Genomic DNA, 27,710 nt, shown 5'->3' with positions numbered 1-27,710 from the left:
CAATGAAAGAGACCTTCAGTGCTCAATCAATTTATTGTATAGTAAGACTTGACATGATCGTGTTTCAGCCTAAATGGCCAGCTTCAGGAGTCTATATAAACATATTTAGAAAAACATTAATGACATAAAAATTGTAAACATAAAAATGTATACATCAGTGTATAAGATGGTATAAAACATCAATATAAAAATACAAAATATAAAAAATACGTAAATGTGAATGTTGAGACATTGTTAGTAAAACAAATGTATAAATAAACAATTAGTCAATAAAATCAATATGCATACATACATATCAATAATAGATCTAGCCACCATATGGCTTGTGTTCGGAACCAAACTATCAATGGTCTGGAGGACATTTGCATTAAAAAAAAAAATTTTAACAATTTTTTAAAAAAATGGATTACAAACCATAGTTTGTGGGTCTATGGTTTTTATCCATTTTTAAATAATTGTTGAAAAAAAAAAATTTGTGCATGTGTCCTCCAGACCATTAATAGTTGATAGATTGGTTCCGAACACAAGCCATATGGTGGCTAGATCTATTATTGATATGTATGTATGCATATTGATTTTATTGACTAATTGTTTATTTATACATTTGTTTTACTAACAATGTCTCTTAACATTCACATTTACGTATTTTTTATATTTTGTATTTTTATATTGATGTTTTACATCACCTAATACATTAATGTATACATTTTTATGTCATTAATGTTTTTCTAAACATGTTTATATAGACTCCTGAGGCAGGCTATTTAAGCCAAAACACGATCGTGTCGAGTCTTATTATACAATAAATTGATTGAGCAGCAAAGGTCTCCTTCATTCTTGTTTCTTGCTATACAAATTTTGGGAAGGTGGTATCTCTTGTTTTTTCGGAAAAATGTCTAAGTCATAAACTCACCCACAAAACGCCTTTAACATGCCCTCTTGAGATTTAGACGAACTGCAGATGAACAACATATAAATCGTGAACTGGAAGGGTTTGGCGAGAAAAATATCTATCTGCCCCTTTACGTCACTTTTTGGACGCTTTTCTTTTTTGAAAATGAGTCCCAAAATGACAGGAGAAACATCAATGACACTTCCCATTTTATTTCAAATGAATGTACATCTCTAATACTGGATAGGTAGCATTCAGAGTCCTTGAAGGTGCCAGTAATATAACACCCGGTGGCCAGATTTAAGGCCCTGGAAGGAACTCTGGTACACGGCCATGATAAAGTCTGCTGCTGGGGTAATGTGAGCTGGAAGAGTAAATAACATATGATGAAAAAACAATTCATGGCTAGTTATGAATGAAGACTCATGACACCAGATCCCAATCAACAGTTCTGACTTAGCTGTAGGCCAAAAGAGCAGAAAGAAATTCCTAAAAATTACTGTATAAAAGAAAAGAATCAGAGTAAATAAAAAAAATACAATTCATTCACTGACCTTCTCCCTTCCCATTGCTGGATAGGGGTTCCTACAGCTACCCCAAATCTCACCTGGCAATACAGGTAATAGAGGCCTTTTCGAGTGACGATGAACTCGCCCCTCCGGCTGTCATATCGAAGTGGATTTGTAGCATTCAGTCTTACCTCCGTCCACTCTCTGATGATGCCATCTTTACCTGGGGAAAAAATGACATGCCTGAAACAGTAAGCTCAAAGCAAACGTCAGGGATAGTATTGTCATTCACCTGTAACAAATATTTTCCATAGACAGCAGGTTTGATTAGGCATCCAAGTGGAATACATCCTCGTACATTGCTGGGATGAAACAGCTCTCCAAGAGCTCAGAATTGCAAAATTCTGAGCATGTGCAGTGGTCTTCTCAGCACCTCAGTTGGGTAGCTCAAGAAACATACACCCCAGGAAGGTGCAAGGAACTGTATGCTTAAGCAGTCCTGTTATGAGCAAGTCAACAATGCTTTTTCCACAAATGGATGACTCTAAAGTCTCAAGGCTGCTCACGTCTTTATCTGTTTTCTATTATTCAGAAGCAAGCCACTCATCAAAAGATGCTGTAATACCATACAGACAGAGTAGCCAGCACACTTCATTCAGAGGTATCATCTCCAATTGTGGACTGGTCCAAATAGTATTATGAAGTAAAGACAAGAAGAAGTAGCTGCTATAGATCTGAAAGGGTGAGATTTTTGCTTCACTGGTTAGAGCAGCACCAGCTTGTTCTCAACAAAACTGGATACAGAATATTAGCCAATTTGCCTGATTTAGGGGGCAAGGCTTACTGCTGAGGCTCCTCTAAAAAAATGTGGGGAGGTGGAGGAAATGGGGGGAGGGACCCCGCTCGAGACCCGCCGGGTTTGACACCCCCGAGGTCGGACGAACCCCCAAACAGGGTCCGCCCAAGCTCTGTCCGGCCAAAAACAGGGACAATAAACCCCCTAAACAAATTCCAACAGCCCTACCAAGGGAGATGGGTACAGATCACACCAACACCTGCTGGAGACTGAAAGAAGACAGACTGAGGGAAATAGAGAAGGGAGGATAGTATATACTGTCCCAAAGTTTTGTTTTCAGTCTCCACCTGCTGGTCATGATTGGATATATACCCATTCGTAAAGATTAACCTCTACTGGTCTGGAGAGTGCTAAAGAATAGCCAATTTGCCAACTTTCATTTGGTTACTGGAATCCCAACTCTGCTAGGGTCAAAGGAAACAAAAAGTTGCATAGATATAGACTTTCTAATTACCATATATACTCGAATATAAAGCCATTCAAATATAAACTGAGGTAACCTTCCCCCTCCACACCAAAAAAAGGGGAAAAATGGTTGACTTGAATATAAACCGAATTCATGTCAGTCTCACAAGGTTACTGTGGGAGTGAATGGCCTAGTGGTTAGGGCTGCTGTCTCAGCACCCTAAGGTTGTGAGTTCACTCTTAGCCTGCTCCTTGTGACTCTTAGGAAGTCACTTAATCCATCTATTGCTCCAGGTACTAGTTAGATTGTAAGCCTACCAGGACAGATAGGGAAAATTCTTAAAGAGTACCTAGAAACATAGAAATATGACGGCAGATAAAGGCCAAATGGCCCATCTAGTCTGCCCATCCACAGTAACCATTATCTCTTTCTCTCTCTGAGAGATCCCATTTGCCTATCCCAGGCCCTCTTGAATTCAGACACAGTCTCTCTTTCCACCACCTCTTCCGGGAGACTGTTCCACATATCTACCACCCTTTCCGTAAAAAAGTATTTCCTCAGATTACTCGGAGTCTCTTAACTTCATCCTATGACCTCTCATTACAGAGTTTCCGTTCAAATAAAAGAAACTCGACTCATGCACATTTATAACGTAGGTATTTAAACGTCTCTATCATATCTCCCCTTTCTTTCACAAAGAAAAAGTATATCAAGTCCCATCCCCTTTACCTGCAATAGAGCTATTACACTGGATCATAGGAGAGATTGACTGCTTCTCTACAATGAGGTACAGGGAAGGGGCTGGGGGGGTTTTCTGAGCTGACCCCCCTAGCCCACCAGGGTTGTCTTTTTGGGTCTTGTTGGTGGGGTAGTGGGAAGGGGTCTTCGTGTAGCGTGGGGGGAAGTGTCAGGGGAAGCGTGGGGGAAGTGTCAGGGGGGTCCAGGTGGCCCAGATGCACAACCAGGTTTCTGAGGCAGGAGGGAGTGGGTATCCCTCCTGTCTCTCTGGGTGCATCTCTGTAATGGGGGCGATCATCATCATCAGGGAGTTCAGGGACCTGAGATTGTCGTTGGGGGGTGCGATGGCTCATCATAGGGCGGGGCAGATTGGCTAATTATTTTTTTAATGGGGCAGATATTGTGCATGTGTAACACACGCACAGCATCTGTGCCCATTAAAAAAAAAGGTGCTGACCAGTCCCTTTCTTCAGATTGCTAAAAATATCAATCACTGCTAATTTACATAGCATTTCAATATTAATGACCTTATTTGCATGGCTGGATCAGAGATTGAGCGATCTTGAATAAAACCACGCATTGAGCCATTTTGTGTATCAGGTTGACAAATCCAATTGTTGCTAAACCAGTCAAAACCGGTTTAGTGATGATCGTTAGACAATCACCGACTTTAGTGCATCTGGGCCAGAGTTGGTAAGCTGAAATATGTGCAAATAGCCTTGCTCCTTGGAATACTTTTTTGCCCATGAATTATAAAAGCCTAAGTGATGGTCTTTGCCAGGAGGCATGTTTGAAAATTGGTTGAATTGTCTCACTTTTTTCATGATGGACTTAATCCGCTATAATAAAACCCTTAGCGTGCATGCACAGTTGAAACTTCGTGGGGCCGTGATCCCTGATCCGTGGCTCCGTGTCGCCGCATGCGCAGTAGGAGCCTTCGGTGGTTTCCAACACGTGTGGCGGTTTCCCCAGCAATGTTCCTGTCCTGATCTCCGATGACGATGCCTCTCCTTCTCACCCCCATAGGGCATTTGCTAGCGGGCCAGCCTAGAGGATGCTGGACAGTGAGCAGGTAAGGGAGAAGGGGTACTACTGGACAAGGGGGAGGTAAAAGGAACAGAGAAGGGCTACTGCTGGACAGGGGAAGCATGGAAAGGGGTAAAAGAACGGAGAAGGGCTGGACAGAGGGAGCAGGGAAGGGGTGCTGCTGGACATGGTGGAGGTAAAAGTAAGGTAGAAGGGAAAACAGACAGGGGGCAAAGAGAAAGAAAGAAAGAAATGCCTAAGTCTACACATCTATTCTAGCACCCGTTAATGCAACGGGCTAAAAACTAATAATAATAATAACTTTATTTCTATATACCGCAATACCACAATCAGATGGAGGTGTGCAAGAACTGGACTTTATTAAAACCAGTTTGACCTTATATTTCATGTTCATCTTTTCAGAGACAGGGTTGAACAGTAAGTGGTGTTTCCCACATATGAAGCTGCTACTCTTTCAGAAGGCCATGAAATTAATAGAAGTCCAAAAAAAAAACCCCAAACCAGGTGGTTCTACTTCCTACTGAAGCAGGAACAGCATAAGAACATAAGCATTACCGTATTGGATCAGACAGCAGGCCTTCCTTCTTGATAAAGTAATAATTAGCAAAGATTCTTCACTGAAGTCCTCTAGCTTTTAAACATTTTTCTTTTCAGATGCAGAAAAGGTACCCTTTTGTAAAATTGCAGTCACTCCCTTTTGATTTCTTGGCAGCCTCTGGGAGATAAACCATGTCTTCTGGGAAACCACCCCCTCCTAAAAAAAATGAGTTAAGTAGCCAGAAAGGATTTGTTCCAAAACAGCTGCCTTGCTTTATTATTCAAATTATTTTTTTATTCTTAGTTGCTATGGTTCTTAGAAGTATTTGTTTTCCCACTTTCATCCCCCTGTCCTCACCCTCAACAACACTATTCTTTATCTGCTCCAACGGTAATTCTGTGCAAACAAATTTAACAATTTTACACAAACATTTTGCTATGGCTGTGTATATTTCTTTTCAATTCTGGAAAATTCTACAACTCCCATACCTTAACACCCACTCCAAACCTAATAGTCCCCAAGCTCTCTCCCTGCTATGATCACCACCCAACAGTCTCATTCTACTCCCTAGGCGTGAGTCTCTTCTCCCCCCCCCCTAATTCAGGTTCAATCACCAGTGTCTTCTAGAACCTTCCTCAGGGTGTAAACCCCAAACTTTCTCTTCCTCTCTCTGCTCTCCAACTTTCTTTCCTCATCCCCTAGCAAGAATTTTTTTTCTCAATCCTCCTCACTACATACATATACCCATAACTCTCTTTTTGATTCCCCTAAGTGCAGGGGTAGGCAATTCCGGTCCTCGAGAGCCAGGTCAGGTTTTCAGGGTATCCACAATGAATATATATGAGATGGATTTGCATGCACTGCCTGCTTGAGATGCAAATCTATCTCATGAATATTTATTGTGGATATCCTGAAAACCTGACCTGGCTCCGGCTCTCGAGGACTGGAATTGCCTACCCCTGCCCTAGTGATTGAACGCTAATCATAAAATTTGAAGTGTTGTACATTAAAAATAATATAAATATAAATGGGGAACGAACAACAAGTAATAAACATAACCTAAACAAACCAGACAAACTTGACTTGGGAAGGGAAGTGGAATGCGAGGAAAAGAGGGAGAACTACAATTTGTGGAGAAAAGGAATATAAAATGTTAAAAACAAATGGGATATGAAAGGGTAGGGATTGGTGCCAAGTACCCCCTAAGTCTGGCAAATATCAAGCGAGTACCCCCACCCAAGCTCCTCCCCAGGCCTGCCTAGGATCTGCCCCAGACCCCTACCCCCATAATAATAGTACTAATTATAATGCAATTTCTTCCATCCATTTTTCATATACACACAATATAATCTTATTAATAACACAAAATTAAAAAACCATAAACACACTGTACGCAGATAAAATGATAATTATCATTTATAGTATATTCAAGGGTTTTTTCCAAAGAGGTCAAGGCAGATGACTTTCAAACTAGAGAGTTGTGCGGGGACAGAAATCCCACCCATCCCCGCCAAAGTCCCACCCGTCCCCGCGAGGAATCCCACCCATCCCCACCCGTCCCCGTGAGGAATCCCTCCGTCCCCACCCGTCCCCGTGAGGAATCCCACCCGTCCCCTGCGAGGAATCCCCTCCGTCCCCACCCGTCTCTATAAACTTCAGAAATAGTTATTTCATTTAATTATGCTACTGAATTAAAGGCTCTGGTAGAAACCCATTTACAAATAAGCAAAAAGACTTTATTAATTTGAAAATATTAATTGGGAAGAATACATACTTTGTAAACGGGTTTCTACCAGAGCCTCTAATGTTTATAAATTTTTATCAACACAACTAATATACTACTTTATCCTGAAGCAAAAAAAAAAAAAAAAGAAATAGAATTCTTTTCCTACCTTTGTTGCCTGGTTTCTGCTTTCCTCATGTTCTCATTCAATTCCTTCCATCCACTGTCTCTCTTCCTTCTGCATCTTCCATTTGCTCTGTTACTGTGCCTCTCCCTTTCTTCCCCCTTCCAAATTGGTCTGGCACCCATCTTCTTCTCTCCGCTCCCCCCATAGTCTGGCATCTGTCTTCTTTCCTGCCAGCGTCTTCTCCCTACTCTCTCTTCCTCATTTCCTTTCAATGTCCTTCTCCCCCCCATCTTCCCCATGTCCTTTCAGCGTCCTTCTCCACCCCTTTGTCTTCCCCATGTGCTTTCAGCATCCTTCTCCCCCCTCTGTCTTCCACAAGTGCTTTCAGAGTCCTTCCCCCCCCGCCCTTCCCATGGCCTTTCAGCGTCCTTCTCCACCCCTTTGTATTCCCCCATGTGCTTTCAGCGTCCTTCTCCCTCCTCTGTCTTCAAGTGCTTTCAGAGTCCTTCCCCCCCCTCCTGTCTTCACCATGGCCTTTCAGCGTCCTTCTCCCCCCCTCCTTCTCTACCGCCCCGGGTGCAGCACAGCCGGCCAGGTCCCCTTACTTTTGTGGCACTTCCCCGACCGACCAACAACAGCCCCGGTCCGACAAACCTCCCTGCCCTTAACTGCGAATCTAAATTACCTTCTTACAGCTGCTGTAAGAAGGTAATTTAGATTCGCGGCTACAGGGCAGGGAGGATTGTCGGACCCGGGCTGTTATCGGTCGGTCGGGGAAGTGCCACAAAAGTAAGGGGACCTGGCCGGCTGTGCTGCAACCGGGGTGGGGCGGGGCGGGGCGGACCGCCCCCCTCCCTTGGTAGCCACTTGAACCGCGAGGCTACTCTCCTTCTCCTTACCTGCCCTGCCTGCAGCACAGAGCCGAACGGAAGTCTTCCCGACGTCAGCGCTGACGTCGGAGGGAGGGAGGGCTTTGTTTAAGCTTTGTTTAAGCCCTCCCTCCCCTCCGACGTCAGCGCTGACGTCGGGAAGACTTCCGTTCGGCTCTGTGCTGCAAGCAGAGAAGATAGGGAGAAGAAGAGCCGTGCGACTGAGTACATCCAGCCCCGCAGGAGCCCCGCGACCCTCGGAGGCGTCCCCATGGGATCCCCGTGACCCTAGGGGACGTCCCCACGGGATCCCCGCGACCCTAGGGGCATCCCCACGGGATCCCCGTGACCCAAAGGGGGAACCCGTGGGATGCCCGCGGGATTCCCGTCGTCCCCGTTCCCGTGCAGCTCTCTACCTCAAACACTTTAAAATAATAAGTGTTTGAGACTTGTGTGGTTAAGGCTGAGCTTACAGGAATGGTGCAGGGACAGGGACAGTGACAAAACTCGTGGGGACTGGATGGGGAAATTGAGTTCCTGCAGGGACAGGGAAAAATTTGTCCCCATGTCATTCTCTAGTTAGCAATACATAAACTGTCATCACGATACATGTCAGAGGCAATTTCATACCAGGTTTCACTCCCAAAGTTACATTATGCTGGAAATGGAGATTTATTTATATCATCTAGAAAAGAGTTGAGGATGCAAACCATGAGGGCTGCGGCCTTTTCATACGCAGGTCCAGCAGAATGGAATAAACTCTTGGGCTATATATGGCAACAAGAGAGTTTGAGCGTGTTTAAACATTTGCTAAAACACCATTTGTTCTGCCACATGAAATATAGGTGCTGAGGAAAATGAAAATGGAATTTTTTGAACTGTATATAGTTTGATATAAAGAGGTTATGGTGGGTAAAAGTGAAATGGAGTTAGTACTCTATAAGAGGATAGGGTGATTTAATTTTTGATGTTTATTTTATGTGTCTGGGTTATTAAGATGGGATTGTATTTGTATGGCTATGTCTTTTTAATGTGTGTATCTGTGTATTTTTTATTTTTTTTATTTATTATAGATTTTTAAATTTACATTCAAGTATTCACTTGTACAGAAAGTTGGTCAGTAGAGATATAACTTATATCCAATATGAATCACAATCAACATAAAAGCAAATTCTTACCACTAACCCAACTCAAGTCCTCAAAATATGATCCAAGATTACATCAAGCGAGAAAAAAAGGAAAAAAAAAACCCAATTGTTATAAAGGACAAATTACAGACAGAACTTCTCTTTATCCAGTCGAGACAAAGCCAGAAAAGCAGTTAACTGATGAGATTTAAAAAAAACATACTTAACTGAACGGTAGCAAATAATACACTTGCAAGGATATCTTAAGTAAAATGTCGCTCTCAGCAAAGTAACTCCAGGTTTCAAAAGTAAAAATTCTTATATATATGATTTAATTAATGTAATATTGTACACTTGTTGTAAGATGGAAAAATGAATAAAGAATTGGAAAAAAAAAAAAAAAAGTAAAAATTCTCTACGACGCTTTTGAGTTTCTCTACAAAAATCTGGAAACATTTGTATTTTGCATCCAAAAAACTTTCTGTTTGTTTTTAAAGAAAAGTCTCAATAACCATACTTTATCTATTGCGAGAGCTAATGTCACAACCATTGTAGAAGGTACAGCTGTCTCTAAAATTTCAGCAACATTCAGAGGTGTTTGAATCGATATTTTAGACTTCAATTGAGTCCCATCTTTATTTGGCAAGTAATACACGTGAGTAAATGGTGGTAAAGTTTCCTCAGAAACTTGCAATATTTCAGTCAGATATCTCCTAAGCATTTCCCTAGGAGTAACCGTAGTTAATCTAGGAAAGTTAATAAGTCTCAAGTTATTATTCCGGGAATTATTTTCAAGTGTTTCCAATTTCTTCCTGAGATTAATGTTATCTTTAATTAGGGACTCCTGCACTTGTTTAACTGTAAGCATATCATGATCAAGCTTTTGAATTGAAGCCTTTGAGATGGTCAAATCCGCTATTAGATCTTTCAGCTCTCCAGTATGTTGGATCAATTTCCCTTCTATATATTGGAAATTGGGACCGATAGTTTTAGTAAAATTTGCAATCAGATCCCATAGTGAGTCTAAAGTTACTTGTGCTGGTTTCTCCCATATTGGTAACCTTTGATGGGTGTAAAAATGCTCACCGTCCTGAGATGAAAAGCTGTCCTGGTCTGATTCTGGCTGGAATCCACCTCCGTCTGCTTGGTTTCTTCTGCAGCTGCTCCCTGATCAGGGAACACTGCTTTCACAGTCTCCAATACTGGTCTTACTGCCTCTGGGGAAAGGACCTCCCCATTCTCTGGGGTTTCCTCTACCCCTGGAGAACTGGTAGACTGAGGTCGCGGAGGTGGGGCTCTCATGTCGGGGCTTAGGGTGGTTTCAAGCCCGGGAGAGACAACCCCTGCCTCACTCCACCCAGGTGCTCCCAACGGGCTGCTCTCCGACTGGACAACGCTGCACCCTGCAACAGATCATCGAGTCTGCCAAGGGATGGCATGTCAGAGCGCCACGAGGCACCAGCCGCACTCCTGCCCCTTCTCTTCGGCATTGCAATCAGGAAATCGGGCCGCAAGCCACCGAATCTCTAAGATGTCTGGAGCATCGCTCTCAGAACGTCTGTACCACGGCCATCTTGGATTAAGAGTGTATCTGTATATTTTATTATGTATGTGTTTTTGGAACCCACTTTGTAATAAAGCGGGATATAAACAAAAAACATTTTTCAGTGGTTTCAACTGGAAGCTGGGTTTTTTTTGGAGTGGTTCTGTAGTAGATAGGTGCAAAGGAATCCTAGGTGTTATCTGAGTAAGATCAAAGAAGGAACGCAAGGGGAGGATAAACGAGACACCTTTATGTATGTGCTTAGTGTCAGCCTGGAAGGAGTTGGCCTTCAACTAGTAGAATGCATATCTGCCAAGCAGATCAATAGCAATGCATAGATTTTGCTCATCACATAAATATTCCACAGTCGTCATTCAGAGACAAAAGTTGGTCGGATTTTGCAAAGTATGAGGCCTCTTTAGAGGTGATCAAAGGTAGAGCAATCCACGAGTATAAAAGAAGTTGATGAAAGGTAGAGGGTGGGAATTTTGGAAAATATGGTAAAATTGAAAAGTAATTGATTTGAAATCATTTTCTCATTATGTAAGACCACACTGTGAATGTCAGCTTCAAATTCTTATAAGCTTTGTGATTGATAGTCTCATTGCTTTCCAAAAAATAAAAACATATTACTTTACAACTGTAAACCCTCCCCTGTGGTGTGTCACCATGCCCTTTGGCCCTGGTTACCTGCTTGCATCTCCGCAGCACTTCCAGACTTCACTGAAAGAAATTAAAACAGTAAAGATAAATTACATATTACACAAGAGGCGGGCTAGTGGCTACCATTATCTGAACAGCAGTGGGAAAACACTTTTGGCATCCAGTTTTAATATTTTTTTTTGAAATACAATTTTTTTTCAATGTGGACTTAGAGAAGCATATTTAAGTTCCAGCATGCAATCAAGCAAAACCAGAACCAGACTGTTCACTAGGGGTCAGGTGGCAATTCTAGATGTCAACACCCCCTTTCACCCCCCTCTCCCCCCCACTTCATCTAGAATTGTCAAGTGGCCCAGTTACATAAGATCTGCCGTGCTGGATCAGACTAAATGTCTGTCAAGTCTGTCAAACGGTGGTTAACCCCCTTCACTAGATCCATTTTCTGCATCCCACTTCTAGGAATAAGCAGTGGCTTTCTCTAGACTAACCAGCCAATAATTATTTATGATCATTTTCTTTAGGACTCTGTCCAAACTCTTTCTAAAACCAGCTATGCTAGATGTCTTGGCAATATCCTCTGGCAACAAATTCCGCAGCTTGAATGCTCATTGAGTGAAAAAAAACCTTTTTCCAATCTGCTACTTGTTAATTTTTTGGAGTTGTCCCCTGGTCCTAATAATCCCTCCTATTTACTGAGCCATGGTAGAGGTTTCTACCGTGGCCTGGAACGCTAAATGCTCTGAAGTTGCTCTGATGAGCAATTAGTGCTCTGGGCTGCAGTAAAAACCTCTACTGTGGCTTAGTAAAAGTGTGGGGGGGAATATTTTGAAGGAGAACATACAGTAACTGTTCTCTATTTACCTGTTCCATACCAGTAAGGATTTTATAAACCTCTGTCATATCCCCTCTCACTTATCACTTCTCCAAGCTAAAAAGCCCAAACCCTGGAAACTACAGACCGGTGAGTCTGACCTCGGTTCCGGGGAAGATGGCGGAAGTACTGATAAGACAACATTGATGAGCATTTTGAAAGAAATAAACTTCTGATAACCAGCCAACATGGATTCTTGCAAGGGGAGATCATGCCTAACGAACTTATTGCACTTCTTCGAAGGAATTAACAAACGGATGGACAAAGGAGACCCCATAGACATGGATTGCTCTAAGTCTAATAGATGTTGGCATTGTCATCTCAAAGCTGGAACTTTAGATCATTTATTGTCCATTCATTAAGGCTTTTTGGGAGTCTATTTGGGATCAAATAAATTGCCTGTTAGAGAATCATGTAGCATTGTCATATGACACAATTTTATTTGGCATGTCTATGAGAACTAAATGTCAAATATCTGCTAATAATAACAAGCTTTTGATGATATTGACAGGAGTTGCCATCCAACAAATAACATATAATTGGAAGGATTGTAAATGACTGAATTATTGTTTCTGGTGGAATTCAATTTGTCATGTGTATAAAATGGAAAGAGCGTTGGCAGTTCAAAAAGGTTATTATAATAAATTTAAGGATGTGTGGGGACCATTATTAAATTATAGTAATGAATAAGTTACACTTTTCCCAATTTTAATACACATGTGGATTTGAGATGGGGGGGGGGGGTTCTTGGTTTTCCATTAAGAATATATATTTGAATGTCATAAGATATTATTTTCAGGTGGTATATATTAGTTATATATGAATTTGGGAGGGGGTGGGGGTTAAATCTTATTGGTGTATGATATTGAAGATTTTTCAAGTGATGTTGTTTTATAATTGTTTGATATTTACTGTACACTTGATGTACGTTATAAAATGAATAAAGAATTTAAAAAAACAAAAACAAAACAAAAAGCCTTTGACAAGGTACCCCATGAACGCCTACTTCAGAAACTGAAGAACCATGGGGTGGAAGGAGACATACATAGATGGATCAGAAACTGGTTGGCGGGTAGGAAACAGAGGGTAGAGGTGAAGGGCCACTATTCGGACTGGAGGAAGATCACGAGTCAGTGCTCAGACCGCTGCTATTTAATATATTTATAAATGATCTAGAAACAGGGACGAAGTGCGAAATAATAAAATTCGTAGATGACACCAAACTATTTAGTGGTGCATAAGATCTTTCAGGAAAGGCCCATGTTCAACTGTCCAGAGAAGAGCGACTAAAATGGTTAAGGGCTGGAGGAGTTGCCGTACATTGAGAGATTAGAGAAACTGGGCCTCTTCTCCCTTGAAAAGAGGAGACAGAGGGGACATGATCGAAACACTCAAGATAATGAAGGGAATAGACTTGGTAGATAAAGACAGGTTGTTCACCCTCTCCAAGGTAGAGAGAACGAGAGGGCACTCTCTAAAGTTAAAAGGGGATAGATTCCATACAAACATAAGGAAGTTCTTCATCACCTAGAGAGTGGTAGAAAACTGGAATGCTCTTCCGAAGGCTGTCATAGGGGAAAACACCTTCCAGGGATTCAAGACAAAGTAGATAAAGACAGGTTGTTCACCCTCTCCAAGGTAGAGAGAACGAGAGGGCACTCTCTAAAGTTAAAAGGGGATAGATTCCATACAAACATAAGGAAGTTCTTCATCACCTAGAGCAGGGGTGTCAAAGTCCCTCCTCGAGGGCCACAATCCAGTCGGGTTTTCAGGATTTCCCCAATGAATATACATGAGATCTATTAGCATACAATGAAAGGAGTGCATGCAAATAGATCTCATGCATATTCATTGGGGAAATCCTAAAAACCCGACTGGATTGCGGCCCTCGAGGAGGGACTTTGACACCCTTGACCTAGAGAGTGGTAGAAAACTGGAACGCTCTTCTGGAGGCTGTTATAGGGGAAATCACCCTCCAGGGATTCAAGACAAAGTTGGACAAGTTCCTGCTTAACCAGAATGTACGCAGATACGGCTAGTCTAAGATAGGGCGCTGGTCCTTGACCTAAGGGCCGCCACGTGAGTGGACTGCTGGACACGATGGACCACTGGTCTGTCCCAGCAGCGGCAATTCTTATGTTCTTATCCAACTCTTCCCTAGACAGGAAACATATTGCGGAGTGCAGAACACAGCAGCACTTGAGCATGGACCTCTACTGAAAGATCCCACACTAGCGTTGAGTACTTGTGATCAGAAACAAGTGGAGCAGCAGGATAGAGAGAAGGGGGAAGATGCTGGGCCCAGGGCCGGGGTAGGGAAGGAGGGATGAGATACTGGACCCAGGGGTAAGAAGAGAACGGGGAGATGCTAGTCACCTGGGGGCAGGTAGAAAGGGAAAAAGGATTTGCTGGCACCCTGGAGAGGGAAGGGAGATGCTGAACTATGGGGAAGGGGACATGGCATTGAGTCACCTTTAGGGGTGCACTTGGTTGAAGGTAGGCCCTTCATTTAAATGCCCATTTTTCCAGTCTGGCAAAGTCCTTTCCAGTTCAACTACTTTGAATCTAGGTAGGACTAGTCTCAGGGCACTGATCTTTGATCAGAGGGCCGCCGTGTGAGTGGACTGCTGGGTATGATGGACCACTGGTCTGACCCAGCGGCGGCAATTCTTATGTTCTTATGAATATTTATGTGTTGCCTGAATGTTGATCAATTCACTTTTTGCTCCTTTCCCTAAATCACAGCACAGAGCCCTAAGACACTCCACTATCTACCTCTTTCTTTTGGGTAAACTGATCATTTAGTCCCATTCTTTCCTTCTTATTATTTAACTAGTTGCTAGTCTAAGACTGCCCTCTTAACACATGATGTTTTAATTTCCTAATGAGTGTCTCACAAAGGACTTTATCAAACGCTTTCTGAAAATCCATACAATATTCATTGCTTCTCAACCTAGTCCTTGGGGAACATCCAGCCAGGATAGCCACAATGAATATGCACAAGATAAGAGTTGCATGCATTGCTTCCTTGGTATGCAAATCTCTCATGCATACAGTGGTGTTGCGAGGGTAGGAGGTGCCTGGGGCAGTGGCACCCACCTGCACCCTCCATCCCCCCCCCACACTCCCTTCTGCACCCTCATGTCATACTCGTGCCCTTCCTTCCTAGCCCCATACCTCTTCAAATCTTCGCCAGTATCTTAAATCAATCAATCACATATCAACCCCCTCATCAGTGGGCACCAGGAATAGTCAGCTTATGCAGCCACTTGTCACTCACCTTCATAATGAGCAGCTGCCACTGTCACCAGGGCTTGTTTACGATTACGTTGATTTTTGTTTCTTGGAGCTGTTGAAGAAAAAAGAAAACCAGAAACAATTGAGCAATCAATTGAGCTTACTAGTATTTGCTGGAAGGCAGGTGGGTGAACAGCATTTACCTGTTCTTCTCTGCCTGGCTTTTCTCTCCTGGCTGTAGCGATACAGGAACTGTTCCCTGTCCCACCCTGTGCCAAAATGCACCTGTGTAAATGGACAGCAAAGAACAAATACACCAATCAGGTTGCTGTGATTCCAGAATCCAGTGATAATAATAATACAAAAGATAATACCAAGAGTGTTAAATAGATCCTCTCTATGTTCCTAGAAAGGTTCACAAGCACTCACATCCACAGAGAGAATGACACGGGGATGAATTTTTCCCCATCCCGTCCTGTCTCCGCAAGTTCTTTTCCTGTCCCTGCCCCATTCCTGCAAGCTCTGTTCTCATCTGCACAAGCCTTAAATACTTGAAAATCATAAGTGTTAGAGGCTTGTGCGGTTAAGGAAGAGCTTACAGGAATGGGGCAGGAGCAGCGATAAAACTCGTGGGGACGGGACGGAGAAATTGAGTTCCTGTGGGGACGGGGACAAATTTGTCCCCGTGTCATTCTCTACCCACAGTACGCATTACTGAGACCACACAGGTGTATTGAATGTGTGAGAGAATAAGTCAAACTCCTCCTATCACATTAGCTAAATGCACCCCCAGAGTCAAGTGATTAGGTCTCAGGCTTGGACTGAGTAGGACCAGCTGCCTCTTCTTTACAGGATGTTGAACCTGTTCCAGCCCCTGCTGAGAATAACACTTGTTCCTATTCCCCTGGGCCCAGCTGGTTAATCCATCCCAGCTCTGCTTAAGTAGTGACTTTGGCTGGGATCCCAGAGGCCTGTGGGATGGGAAGATAATGCTTCATCAGTGCTAAGCAGGAACGGGAAATTTTAAAGCAACAGTGTTAGTCAAATAAAATTGTATCAGAGACCATAGGTCACTGGAGCCATTAAGATCACAGCTACCAAGTTAATAAGACAGATTTCTCAAAATTCTCTGGTAAGCATTTGCAAATGATATGGCATAATATTTGCAGATTACCTAGAAACATAGAAAAAAATTATGTTAATTTAAAAATTTTATTTTCTGGCATTTCTTATATGCCCAATTTATTTGGTCCTTTTTTGGAGCGGGAAAGGATCTCATTGATTGGTACTGGGAGTAGAGGAGGACAGTAGCTAAAGGTAAAGGATCCGGAGCATGGAGAGGGAATCTTAGAGGAATGAAATGGAAAAGAGATCTTATGCAGAATGGCAGAGGGATAAGAGATGGAAGGAAAAACAGAAGTGTAGGAAGAAATGTATGGTGACCATGTTAGCCCACTCTTCAAGGTAATATGTAGAAATAGAAGATCATAAAGGAAAAAAAAAATACCTTTTTGATTTGACTAACTTACTGCAGTTTAGATTAGCTTTCAAAAGTAACCCCTTCTTCCTCAGATCAGAAATAAGCAAATGTTGGCAAAATCTGTATATATAAGCTTTGTCACCTCTCTGTCTCTTACTGAACAAAGACCTTGGCTTTTTTCCCCCCCACTACAAAGAAATTCAAACCATTTAGAGTAGACACCTCTTTGTCTCCAACTACCACTGAATTGCTTTCATGTTTCCCTTATACAGTATATACCGATTTTGCCAACAATTTGCTTATTTCTGATCTGAGGAAGAAGGGGTTAACTTCGAAAGCTAATCATAAACTACATTAAGTTAGTCCAATAAAAAAAGGTATTTTTTCCTTTATGTTTTTGTTTTATTTTACATATTACCAAGTGTAGGGGGAGCAAGAGGACAAGGAAGAGCTGAAGAAAAAGCGGGGTTCTGGGAGAAGAGTGACTCCCAATAGCCTCACCTCAAAACCCCTCCGATTCCATCACTCTCCATGTCTAACGCCTCCAATCCCCACTTACAAACCAAAGATCCCCCCTCTGATCTTCCCAACCCCTTTAGGTTTCCTTCATTCTATTCCTGCATCCCCTCTCTAAAGACCCTCCCTCTCCTCTCTAAGTCCCTCCCTCCCCTCTCTCTGTCCCTCCTGCCATACAATCCATACCCTTTCTGATGCCCTGTACCTCCCTTCAGTGCTCTCACTTGACCTGCCACTGTCCTCCTCCAAGCCCTTAGGTAGTATGAGGATTGTCGTGGGAGACAGGGATAAGAGAGAAGAATTGTCTTTGCTGCAGCCTTCCATTGCTACTGCTGCATCTTTAGTCAAGGCCACGATTTACCATGACAATTTCAGTCCCTGCTACAGCATTCAGCAGGGACTGGCCAATTCCATGGCAAGGGCACCAAGGACTCTGATTTAGATCTGTATAGTTGTATCCTGATTTGTACTTCAGTCCCGAGGAGATATTTTATGTAGTGCTTTAAGAGTCTGAAAACTCCACTGCTTAGCAGCTCCAGCTGTTATAAATCTCTCCGAATCAGAAGCATTGCTACAGTGTCTTGTAAAAGTCTTCACATCTTTGTATAGTTTCACATTTTGTCGTCTAAAAATATGATTCAAAAAGCATTAGAGTTTATTTCATTGATCTATATCAGTGGTCTCAAACTCGTGGCCCGCCAGGTCCTATTTTGAGGCCCTCAGTATGTTTATCATCATCACAAAAGTCAAATAAAACCGTTTCTTGATCGTATGTCTCTTTAGCTATAAATGACAATATTATTATTAAGACTTAGCCAAAAGGAAAGATTTAGAAACTATAGAGTTTTACCTCTATTTTTTTCTGAGGCCCTCCAAGTACCTCCAAATCCAAAATGTGGCCCTGCAAAGGGTTGGAGTTGGAGACCACTGATCTATATCAATGTATCACAAACTGTGTTAGTATGCCATTGAGATTCCAGGTGTGCTGCTAGATGCCGGGAAGGAGAGGTGCCAGCACTAGCTAACTGCCTTCAGGACATGCCTCACACAGCAAGAGGAACATCCTGTAGGCAGTCGGTGCCAGCGTCTCTCTGCACCTTTTCTTCTTCAGCACTCCCCCACTGGCATCTCAGGGCCCCATATGGAGGGCCTCCACACATGCATGGAAGTTGTGTGACATCAGTGTATCGACATCCACGCACTTCTGGATGCTTTGGAGCCACAGCCCCCAATTTAGTGTGCCGCTGGCTTGCAAATTTTGCGAGACACCGATCTCTATAATATATTCTGCACTTTCAACATGAAATAACAATTATGTATGTTTTAGAGTAACCTGCCTAGTAATGAGAAAATAAATGCAGTATATTCAACTGGGAGGAAAAGCAGAGCATTTGCTTTTTAAATTTCTTTCCAGCCTTTCTGCATGTGAGTTTTATCTGTGTTGTCTCTGTGCACCTCTCCGACCTGGAGGTGAAAAAGGAGAGGATGATTGGAAAGGAGACAGCTCCCAAACATTCCATTTGTAGGGAATGAAAAGCAGTAAAATGAAAACAAATGCGATAAAGCACAGTTACTTACCGTAACAGATGTTATCCAGGGACAGCAGGCAGATATTCTCACATGTGGGCGACATCATTCATGGAGCTCCGATGCGGACAGTTTCACAAGCAGACTTGCTTGAAGAACTTTTAGAAAGCTTGCGACTGTCGCACCAAGCGTGCGCGAATGTCTTCCCACCCGACGTAGTGCGCGCGTCTCCTCGGTTCAGATAGCTAGCTAAGAAGCCAACCAGGGTAGGTGGGTGGGTTGTGAGAATATCTGTCTGCTGTCCCTGGATAACACCTGTTACGGTAAGTAACTGTGCTTTATCCCAGGACAAGCAGGCAGCATATTCTCACATATGGGTGACCTCCAAGCTAACTAGAATGGGATGGTGGGAGAGATGACAATTCAGGAGAATACATTTTGTAAAACTGCCTGGCCGAAATGGCCATCCCGTCTGGAAAAAGAATCCAGACAGTAATGAGACGTGAATGTATGAACCGAGGACCAAGTGGCAACCTTGCAGATTTCCTCAATAGGAGTAGATCTGAGAAAAGCTACAGAAGCCGCCATGGCTCTAACTTTGTGGGCTGTGACTCGACCCAGCCTGAGCATAGCAAAAAGAGATGCAAGCAACCAGCCAATTGGAGAGTGTTCTCTTGGAAACTGGATGACCCAACTTGTTCAGATCGAAGGAAACAAAGAATTGAGGTGAAGATCTATGTGGCTTAGTCCTTTGCACGTAACAAGCCAAAAGCACGCTTGCAATCCAGAGTATGAAGATGGGTGCATCCAAATCGAAGTAAAAAATTAACAAAAGCCGCGGCAGAGGAGGCAAATAGAAAAATCAAACTAGTTTGACGCTCGCGCAGAACCAAAAAGCGATGGCTTCTCAGTTCCGCGGAAAAACTAGAACTGAGGAGATGCTGAGGAGATGCGCGTCCTACGTCGGGCAGGAAGGCACTCGCACTCGCGCATGCTCGGTGCGACAGTCACAAACTTTCTAAACGTTCTTCAAGCAAGTGTGCTTGTGAAGCTGTCCACATCGGGGCTCCGTGGATGACATCACCCATATGTGAGAATATGCTGTCTGCTTGTCCTGGGATAATGCATTTAACCATTAGATGTCACTGTCAAGAGATTTCAAAAGTTGGATTTTAAAAGGATTTGGATTTAGGATATTTGACAGTTTAATAATGCAAAATCTTGTATTATGGCAAAAGTGAAAAATATGCACAATTTCTCAATGCAACTCTTCACGTTTATAAATACCACAATTACAGTTTTATAATATCTCAAACATTTCACAAAAAGTTGACCAATTATCCAATTCTCAAGGATCTACCATACGAAAAACGGCTTGACAAATTACAGCTATACTCGCTCGAGGAGCGCAGAGAGAGGGGGGACATGATCAAGACGTTCAAGTATCTTACGGGCCGCATCGAGGCGGAGGAAGGAGAAATTAGGTTCTTACCTGCTAATTTACTTTCTTTTAGCTTCTCCAGACCAGTAGAGGTTAACTTTACGATTGGGTATATATCTAATCATGACCAGCAGGTGGAGACTGAAAACAAAACTTTGGGACAGTATATCCTAGCCCCTCCTCTCTATTTCCCTCAGTCTGCCGAATAGCCAAGCAGAACCAAGAACTGGAAAACAACAGAGAGAAAAAACAATACTCCGAAAGGAGTAACAAATAACATACCCAAAAATGCTGTTGGAAAATGCAGAGGAGAAATTCCCGAAGGAAGAAGGTCCCCACAGCTCGCCAGCTAAGCCAGCCGAGCCACAGCCGCTGTTCTTCAAATCTCCCCGGCCCTAGAAAAATACTAGAACCCGCAGCAAAAACCAAAAACTGCCCGCGCAACAGCCCCAACAACAACAACAACAGACAGGGTGGGGACCTCTACTGGTCTGGAGAAGCTAAAAGAAAGTAAATTAGCAGGTAAGAACCTAATTTCTCCTTCTTTAGCACTCTCCAGACCAGTAGAGGTTAACTTTACGATTGGGACGTACCAAAGCAGTCCCTCTCACGGGCGGGACCCCCGAAGGGCCGATACCAGAACACGCTCACCGAACACCGCGTCCCGACGCGCCTGAACATCTACCCGATAATGCCGAACAAATGAATGCAAGGAGGACCAAACCGCAGCCTTACAAATATCCACCGGAGGCACGAGCGACGACTCAGCCCAAGAAGCCGCCTGACCCCTAGTGGAATGAGCCTTGAGAAACTCCGGAACCGGCTTCTGACTCAGAAGATAAGCGGAAGCAATCATCTCCTTGATCCAACGCGCAATAGTAGCCTTAGAAGCGCCAGCCCCCCGACGAGGACCCGCCAGAAGCACAAAGAGATGATCGGAGCTCCGAAAATCCCGGGTCCGCTGCACATAAGCATGGAGGACCCGACCGACATCCAACTTGCGCAGCTGTCGTTGCTCAGAAGAACCCTCCCGACTACCCAAGACCGGGAGGACCACCGATTGATTGACATGAAAAGGAGAAACTACCTTCGGCAGAAAGGAAGGAACAGGCCGCAAAACAACCCGCTCCTTCGAAAACTCCAGGAAGGGAGCCCTACAAGAGAAAGCCTGTAGCTCAGACACCCGTCTAGCGGAAGTAATGGCCACCAAAAAGACCGACTTCAGCGTAAGGTCCTTCAACGAACAGCCATCCAACGGCTCGAAAGGAGGGCGCACTAGAACAGAGAGAACCAGATTAAGATCCCAAGAGGGAATCGAGGGCCTTATGGGAGGCCTGATCAACTTGGCCGCCCTAAGAAAGCGAATCACATCAGGAATGGCTGACAAACGCTGACCTGTCACCAGCCCCCGAAAAGCCGACAGGGCCGCCAGATGAACCCGAAGAGAAGACCAGGCCAGGCCCCTATCCAGGCCATCCTGCAAAAACTCTAGAATGTTAGGCAGAGAAGCGCGAAAGGAGACCACTCCCCGCGCTCGGCACCATTCCTCAAAAAGACGCCAAACCCGTACATAAGCCCGAGAGGTAGAAAGCCTCCGGGACCCCAAAAGTGTAGAGATCACCTTGTCGGAATATCCCTTCTTACTCAGGCGGCCCCTTTCAAGAGCCAAGCCGTAAGACAAAAGGGAGACGGGTCGAACATGGGAATGGGACCCTGCGTCAGAAGATCGCACCCGAGAGGCAGAGGAAGAGGATCCGCCACCAGATGCCTCACCAGATCCGCATACCACGGACGACGAGGCCAATCCGGAGCCACCAAGACCACCAGCCCCGGATGGCGAACAATGCGAAGCAGTACTCTGCCCACTAATGGCCAAGGAGGGAACACATACAACAGCCCCTCCGTTGGCCACGGTTGGACCAGAGCATCCAGACCCTCGGCCAGACCGTCCCTGCGACGACTGAAGAAGCGGGGTACTTTGGCGTTGCCACTTGTAGCCATCAGATCCATCAGGGGCTGCCCCCAAGCACGCACTAGCAACTGAAACGCCTCGGCGCCGAGACACCACTCTCCCGGATCCAAGAAGTGACGACTGAGGAAGTCCGCCTGAACGTTTTCTACCCCGGCAATGTGAGAGGCCGAGAGGTCCAGAAGATGCGACTCCGCCCAAACCATGAGCCGAGCCGCCTCCTGCGCCACCAGAGTGCTCTTGGTGCCCCCCTGACGATTGACATAAGCCACCGCCGTGGCATTGTCCGACAGGACTCTGACCGACTTGCCCAACAAAAGGGAGTGGAAAGCCAACAGCGCCAGCCGGACCGCCCTGGTCTCCAACACGTTGATCGACCAGGAGGCCTCCTCCGTGGACCAGGTTCCCTGAGCTGAGTGACCCAGGCACTGGGCCCCCCAACCCAGGAGACTCGCATCCGTAAGGAGCACCGTCCACTGCGGAAGATCCAGACCCACCCCCTGAACTAGGTGAGGGGTCCGGAGCCACCAACGCAGACTGCAGCGCGCCAAGCCTCGCAGGGGAACCGGAACATCCATCCCGTGCCTCTGGGGAGACCACCTCCGGAGCAGAGCATACTGGAGAGGACGCATGTGGGCCCGCGCCCACCTCACCACGTCCAGGGACGCCGCCATCGACCCCAGGACCTGGAGGAAATCTCGCGCCCGAGGACACCGGGACGCCAAAAGCAGGCGAATCTGAGACTGCAATTTGCTCACCCGGGCCTCTGGGAGGAAGACCTTCCCCAAGGAGGTGTCGAACAGCACCCCGAGGTACTCCAGACGCTGAGCCGGAACCAACCGACTCTTGGAAAGGTTGACCACCCAGCCCAGCGACCGGAGAAACTCCACCACCCGAGCCGTAACCCGGGAGCTTTCCTGCAACGACTTGGCCCGAATTAACCAGTCGTCCAGGTAGGGGTGTACCAGGATGCCCTCCGACCGCAAGGCTGCCGCGACGACCACCATCACCTTGGTGAACGTCCGGGGAGCCGTGGCCAGCCCAAAGGGAAGCGCACAGAACTGATAGTGCCGACCCAAGATCGCAAAGCGCAGGAAACGCTGATGAGAGGTCCGAATAGGAACATGCAAGTAGGCCTCCGTCAGATCGAGAGAAGTGAGAAACTCCCCCGGCTGAACCGCCAGAATGACCGACCGCAGCGTTTCCATACGGAAAGAGGGAACCTTGAGAGCCCTGTTGACCCCTTTCAAATCGAGGATGGGCCGAAAAGTCCCCTCCTTCTTGGGCACCACAAAGTAAATGGAGTACCTGCCCGTGCCCCACTCCGGGGGGGGCACTGGAACTACTGCCCTGAGATCTAGCAAGCGCTGAAGGGTCTGGCGAAACGCCAGCGTCTTCCCAGGAGTCTGACATGGAGAAGCGAGGAAAAAATCCGGCAGAGAGCGGGCGAACTCCAGGGCATAACCGTCCCGCACCACCTCCAGGACCCACTGATCGGACGTGATCTCGGCCCATTTGGGAAAAAAGTCGCGCAGCCGGGCCCCCACCGGAACCAAGGGGGGCGCCGGCAAGGCGTCATTGTGCAGGACGGGAAGCGGGGGAACCGGCGGAGGGATTCCCTGCCCCCCGACGGGCCCCCCGAAAGGGCTGCATGCGCTGGAAGAACCGACCCCGGGAAAACCCCGGAGACTGGAAAGAAGCAGCCCCACGCCCAGGGCGATACTTGCGAAATTCCCGCAAACGCCCCCGGGCCGCACCACCCCGAGACGCCGGGCGGGCACGGTCCTCCGGCAAACGGGGAACTTTCGAGTCCGACAGAGTCTGAATCAACTTATCCAAGTCCTCTCCAAATAAAAACGACCCCCGAAAGGGAAATTTAGTAAGCTTAGCTTTGGACGCAGCATCCGCCGCCCAAGCGCGCAGCCACAACACACGCCTTGCGGCCACGCCAAAAGCCATGGACTTAGCCGAGATCCGCACCAAGTCATACAGAGCATCCGAGAGGAATGAGGCAGCCATCTCAATCTTCGCTACCTCCTGATCCACCAGAGACCAGTCGTCAGACTCTCGATCCAAGACCCGCTCCGCCCACCGAAACACGGCGCGAGCGACCAGTCCCCCACAAATAGCCGCCTGGACCCCAAAGGCAGAGACTTGAAAATTTTGCTTAAGGATGGTCTCCAATTTGCGCTCCTCAGAGTCCCGCAAGGCAGAACCGCCCTCAACAGGCACGGTATGCCGCTTGGAAATAGCCGAGACCACCGCATCCACGACTGGCGAAGCTAACGTAGCCCGATCCCCTTCAGGAATGGGATACAGGCGAGCCATGCTGCGCGCCAGCCGAAACGGCGTCTCCGGCGTTTTCCACTGCTCAAGAATAATATCCCGAATATCCTGATGCATAGGAAAAGAGCGGGAAACGGAACGGATCCCTCGTAACAGAGGGTCCCCCACACGCGGAGTCTCCGGCGGCGCGTCCTCAAAACGCAAAGCCGAAGAAACCTGTTGGATAAGGTCAGGCAGCTCATCTCTCTGAAAAAGGCGCACCACGGACGCCTCGTCACTGGAGAACGGGAAACCCGACAACCCGCCGCCAGCTTCCGTCCCCTCCAGAGGGTCCTGGAATTCCTCAGAAGGGTCCAGGTCCTCCTCCAGACCGACACGTTCCTCCGACCACAAATCCTCGTCCCACGACACCCACGGACGCTTGGACAAGAGAGGCGGCGGAGGGGACGTCACGTCAGACGAGAGAGGCAAAGCCGCAGGGAGCGCGGAGGAAACCCCACCCCCCGAGACCCCCTGGGCGCAACCGGGACCCCCAGCCGCCTGAAAATAGGCTTTGCATAATGAAAAGAAAAAATCAGGGGAAAAACCCCCCGAGGGTCCCAAGGGACTCCCTGCCACAGCAGGGGACCCAGCAGAAACCTGCCCCTGCTTAGCCAAAACAGGGGGAAGGTCACCTGAGGTGGAAGACAAAATGGAGGGGCCAGACAGAGAAGATGGCGTCTTTCCCGCCAAAACAGCCCCCTCCATAGCCTGCAGCGGCTGAGAGACCTGAATAGTCTCAGCCGCTAAAACAGGCAAGCCGGCATCAGCTGTCAAAATATCAGCTGAGAGGGAATCCTCTAAAACCCGACCGTCGGCGGCTCGGGGAATCCCTCCGTGGGCGGACGGAGAAGACCGGGCTTCTCCACCGTTCCCTGCCGACTCGCGAGGCACCATCGGCGGGGAGCTCTGGGCGCCTGCAGCCGCTGCCGACGGAGCTCCTCCACCGCACCGGCCTGAACACCGCTTGCACAGGCCGGCCGCGAGTGCCTCGCGTCTGGAGCACAATGAGCACTTTTTCCCTTTAGAAGTGCTCATTGCTCCATACGCGACCTAGCTGTAAAAAAGTGCCGGTTAGTTGAAAAAATACAGTAAAATACAGTTTTCTTAAAGGGATACAACCCTCCAGACCAGCACTACCTCAGGATTTTTTTTTTTTTTTTTTACAGAACAGACTCCACAGGCTCTCGAAGCAATATGCCTTGCTTGATTTAGGGGGCAAGGCTTACTGCTGAGGCTCCTCTAAAAAAATAAGGGGAGGTGGAGGAAGTGGGGGGGAGGGACCCCGCTCGTGACCCGCCGGGTTTGACACCCCCGAGGTCGGACGAACCCCCAAACAGAGTCCGTCCAAGCTCCGTCCGGCTAAAAACAGGGACAATAAACCTCTAAACAAATTCCAACAGCCCTACCAAGGGAGATGGGTACAGATCACTCAACACCTGCTGGAGACTGAAAGAAGACTGAGGGAAATAGAGAGGAGGGGCTAGGATATACTGTCCCAAAGTTTTGTTTTCAGTCTCCACCTGCTGGTCATGATTAGATATATACCCAATCGTAAAGTTAACCTCTACTGGTCTGGAGAGTGCTAAAGAAGATATCTTCTTTTTCAAGGGTCCCACGACAACAAGAGGGCATCCGTTGAAAATCAGGGGCGGGAAACTACGAGGTGACACCAGGAAATTCTTTTTCACTGAAAGAGTGGTTGATCGCTGGAATAGTCTTCCACTACAGGTGATTGAGGCCAGCAGCGTGCCTGATTTTAAGGCCAAATGGGATCGGCACATGGGATCTATTCACAGGGCAAAGGTAGGGGAGGGACATTAAGGTGGGCAGACTAGATGGGCCGTGGGCCCTTATCTGCCGTCTATTTCTATGTTTCTATGTAATTCCAAACATGTAACCGACCCTCCTCCTTAAAGACTGCATTACGAATTAAAGTTGAGCTCAACATAATCTCTTCAGTTTAATCCTGAAGACGGCATCAACATGTCATCATTGCTCAATTTAAAATAATAATTATGAAAATCATTATTTTACTGTTTAACCACAGGGTGTCTCTGTCCCAGGACAATAGGTATTAGTGTGTGTGCTTCTCCAGTAGCAAATTACACAGTTCAATCTATAGTTGTCAATTGTATGTAGTAACCATAAAACAGGTATACAGTTTAGTCTCATAGTTTTACAGTACAGGGACATGGTGGAAAGCTCTCTCCTATTCAAGAGGGTTTTGGTTAATTAATTAATAATTTTAAACATTAATATCATGCATTATAACTTGAACAGAAAGAAATTAAACCTAAGAACAACTTCAATTAAAGTTTCCACTTTAACAATAAAAGAAAAAGAAAATAATCTTAAATTTAACTTTACTCAAGTCCTCTAATGGGATCCAAGATTTAACAAACAGCGAGAAACAACTAAATATTCAAAGTATATCAAAGGCTATAGAGCTGAGAGCTAATGTCTAATTCAATCTAAAGAGCTGAAGGTTTTTCTTTCTCCAAACGAGATAGTGACAAAAAGGTAGTTAACTGAAAAGGTTTGAAGAAAACATACTTGGTTGCACGGTGATACACAAGACACTCAGGGCTCCTTTTATGAAGGCGCGTTAGCAGCTTAACGCTCCTCTTGAGCAGGTGGTAGTTTTTCGGCTAGCGTGGGGGTTAGCGCGCGTTAACGCAGCTTCGTAAAAGGAGCCTTTACAGGGATGTCATAAATAGAATGTAGCCCCGAAAGCTACGACACCTGGCTTGAGAAGAAGAAACTCACGTCTGCGCTTCTGCGTCTCACGTGATAAGTCGGGAAACATCTGTATTTTAAAACCAAGACATTCCTTCTGCCTATTCTTAAAGAATAATCTCAAAATCTATGCTTTATCCGATAGAAGAGCTACCCTAAATATTACTGTAGCTGGAATTGCCATTTCTTTATCTGACGTCTCAAGCAAAGTTGAAACATCCAATACTTCTTGATTAGTAAGAACATAAGAAGTTGCCTCCGCTGAGGCAGACCAGAGGTCCATCTCGCCCAGCGGTCCGCTCCCGCGGCGGCCCATCAGGCCTAATTGCCTGCACAGTGCCCCTGACTAATTTTGTAACTGCCTCTAATCCTCTCCCTATAACCTACCTCTACTCCTATCTGTACCCCTCAATCCCTTTGTCCTCCAGGTACCTGTCCAGACCCTCTTTGAAGCCCTGTAGCGTGCTCCTGCTTATCACATCCTCCGGTAGCGCGTTCCATGTATCCACCACCCTCTGAGTGAAAAAGAACTTCCTGGCGTTTGTTCTAAACCTTTCCCCTTTCAAT

The 27,710-nt window shown here is 45.8% G+C and overlaps 1 protein-coding gene across 1 annotated transcript in view; it reads right to left on the bottom strand.

Annotated features, from left to right (window-relative positions):
- The window catches only part of LOC117349802, a 73,194-nt gene that overhangs the window by 31,812 nt on the left and 13,672 nt on the right, over window positions 1–27,710 (bottom strand). The window contains exons 3-6 of the mRNA XM_033923397.1: window positions 15,350–15,431; window positions 15,190–15,258; window positions 11,066–11,098; window positions 1,500–1,624 (exon numbers count right to left, since the gene is read on the bottom strand). Coding sequence (XP_033779288.1) covers window positions 1,500–1,624; window positions 11,066–11,098; window positions 15,190–15,258; window positions 15,350–15,431 — 309 coding nt within the window. The remainder of the gene's footprint in view (window positions 1–1,499; window positions 1,625–11,065; window positions 11,099–15,189; window positions 15,259–15,349; window positions 15,432–27,710) is intronic.

This window comes from Geotrypetes seraphini, chromosome 16, assembly GCF_902459505.1.
Source record: "Geotrypetes seraphini chromosome 16, aGeoSer1.1, whole genome shotgun sequence".
In the NCBI taxonomy this organism is placed as follows: Eukaryota; Metazoa; Chordata; class Amphibia; order Gymnophiona; family Dermophiidae; genus Geotrypetes; species Geotrypetes seraphini.
The sequence above is the reverse complement of the archived record's forward strand: the minus strand, read 5'-3'. Positions and strand labels throughout refer to the sequence as shown.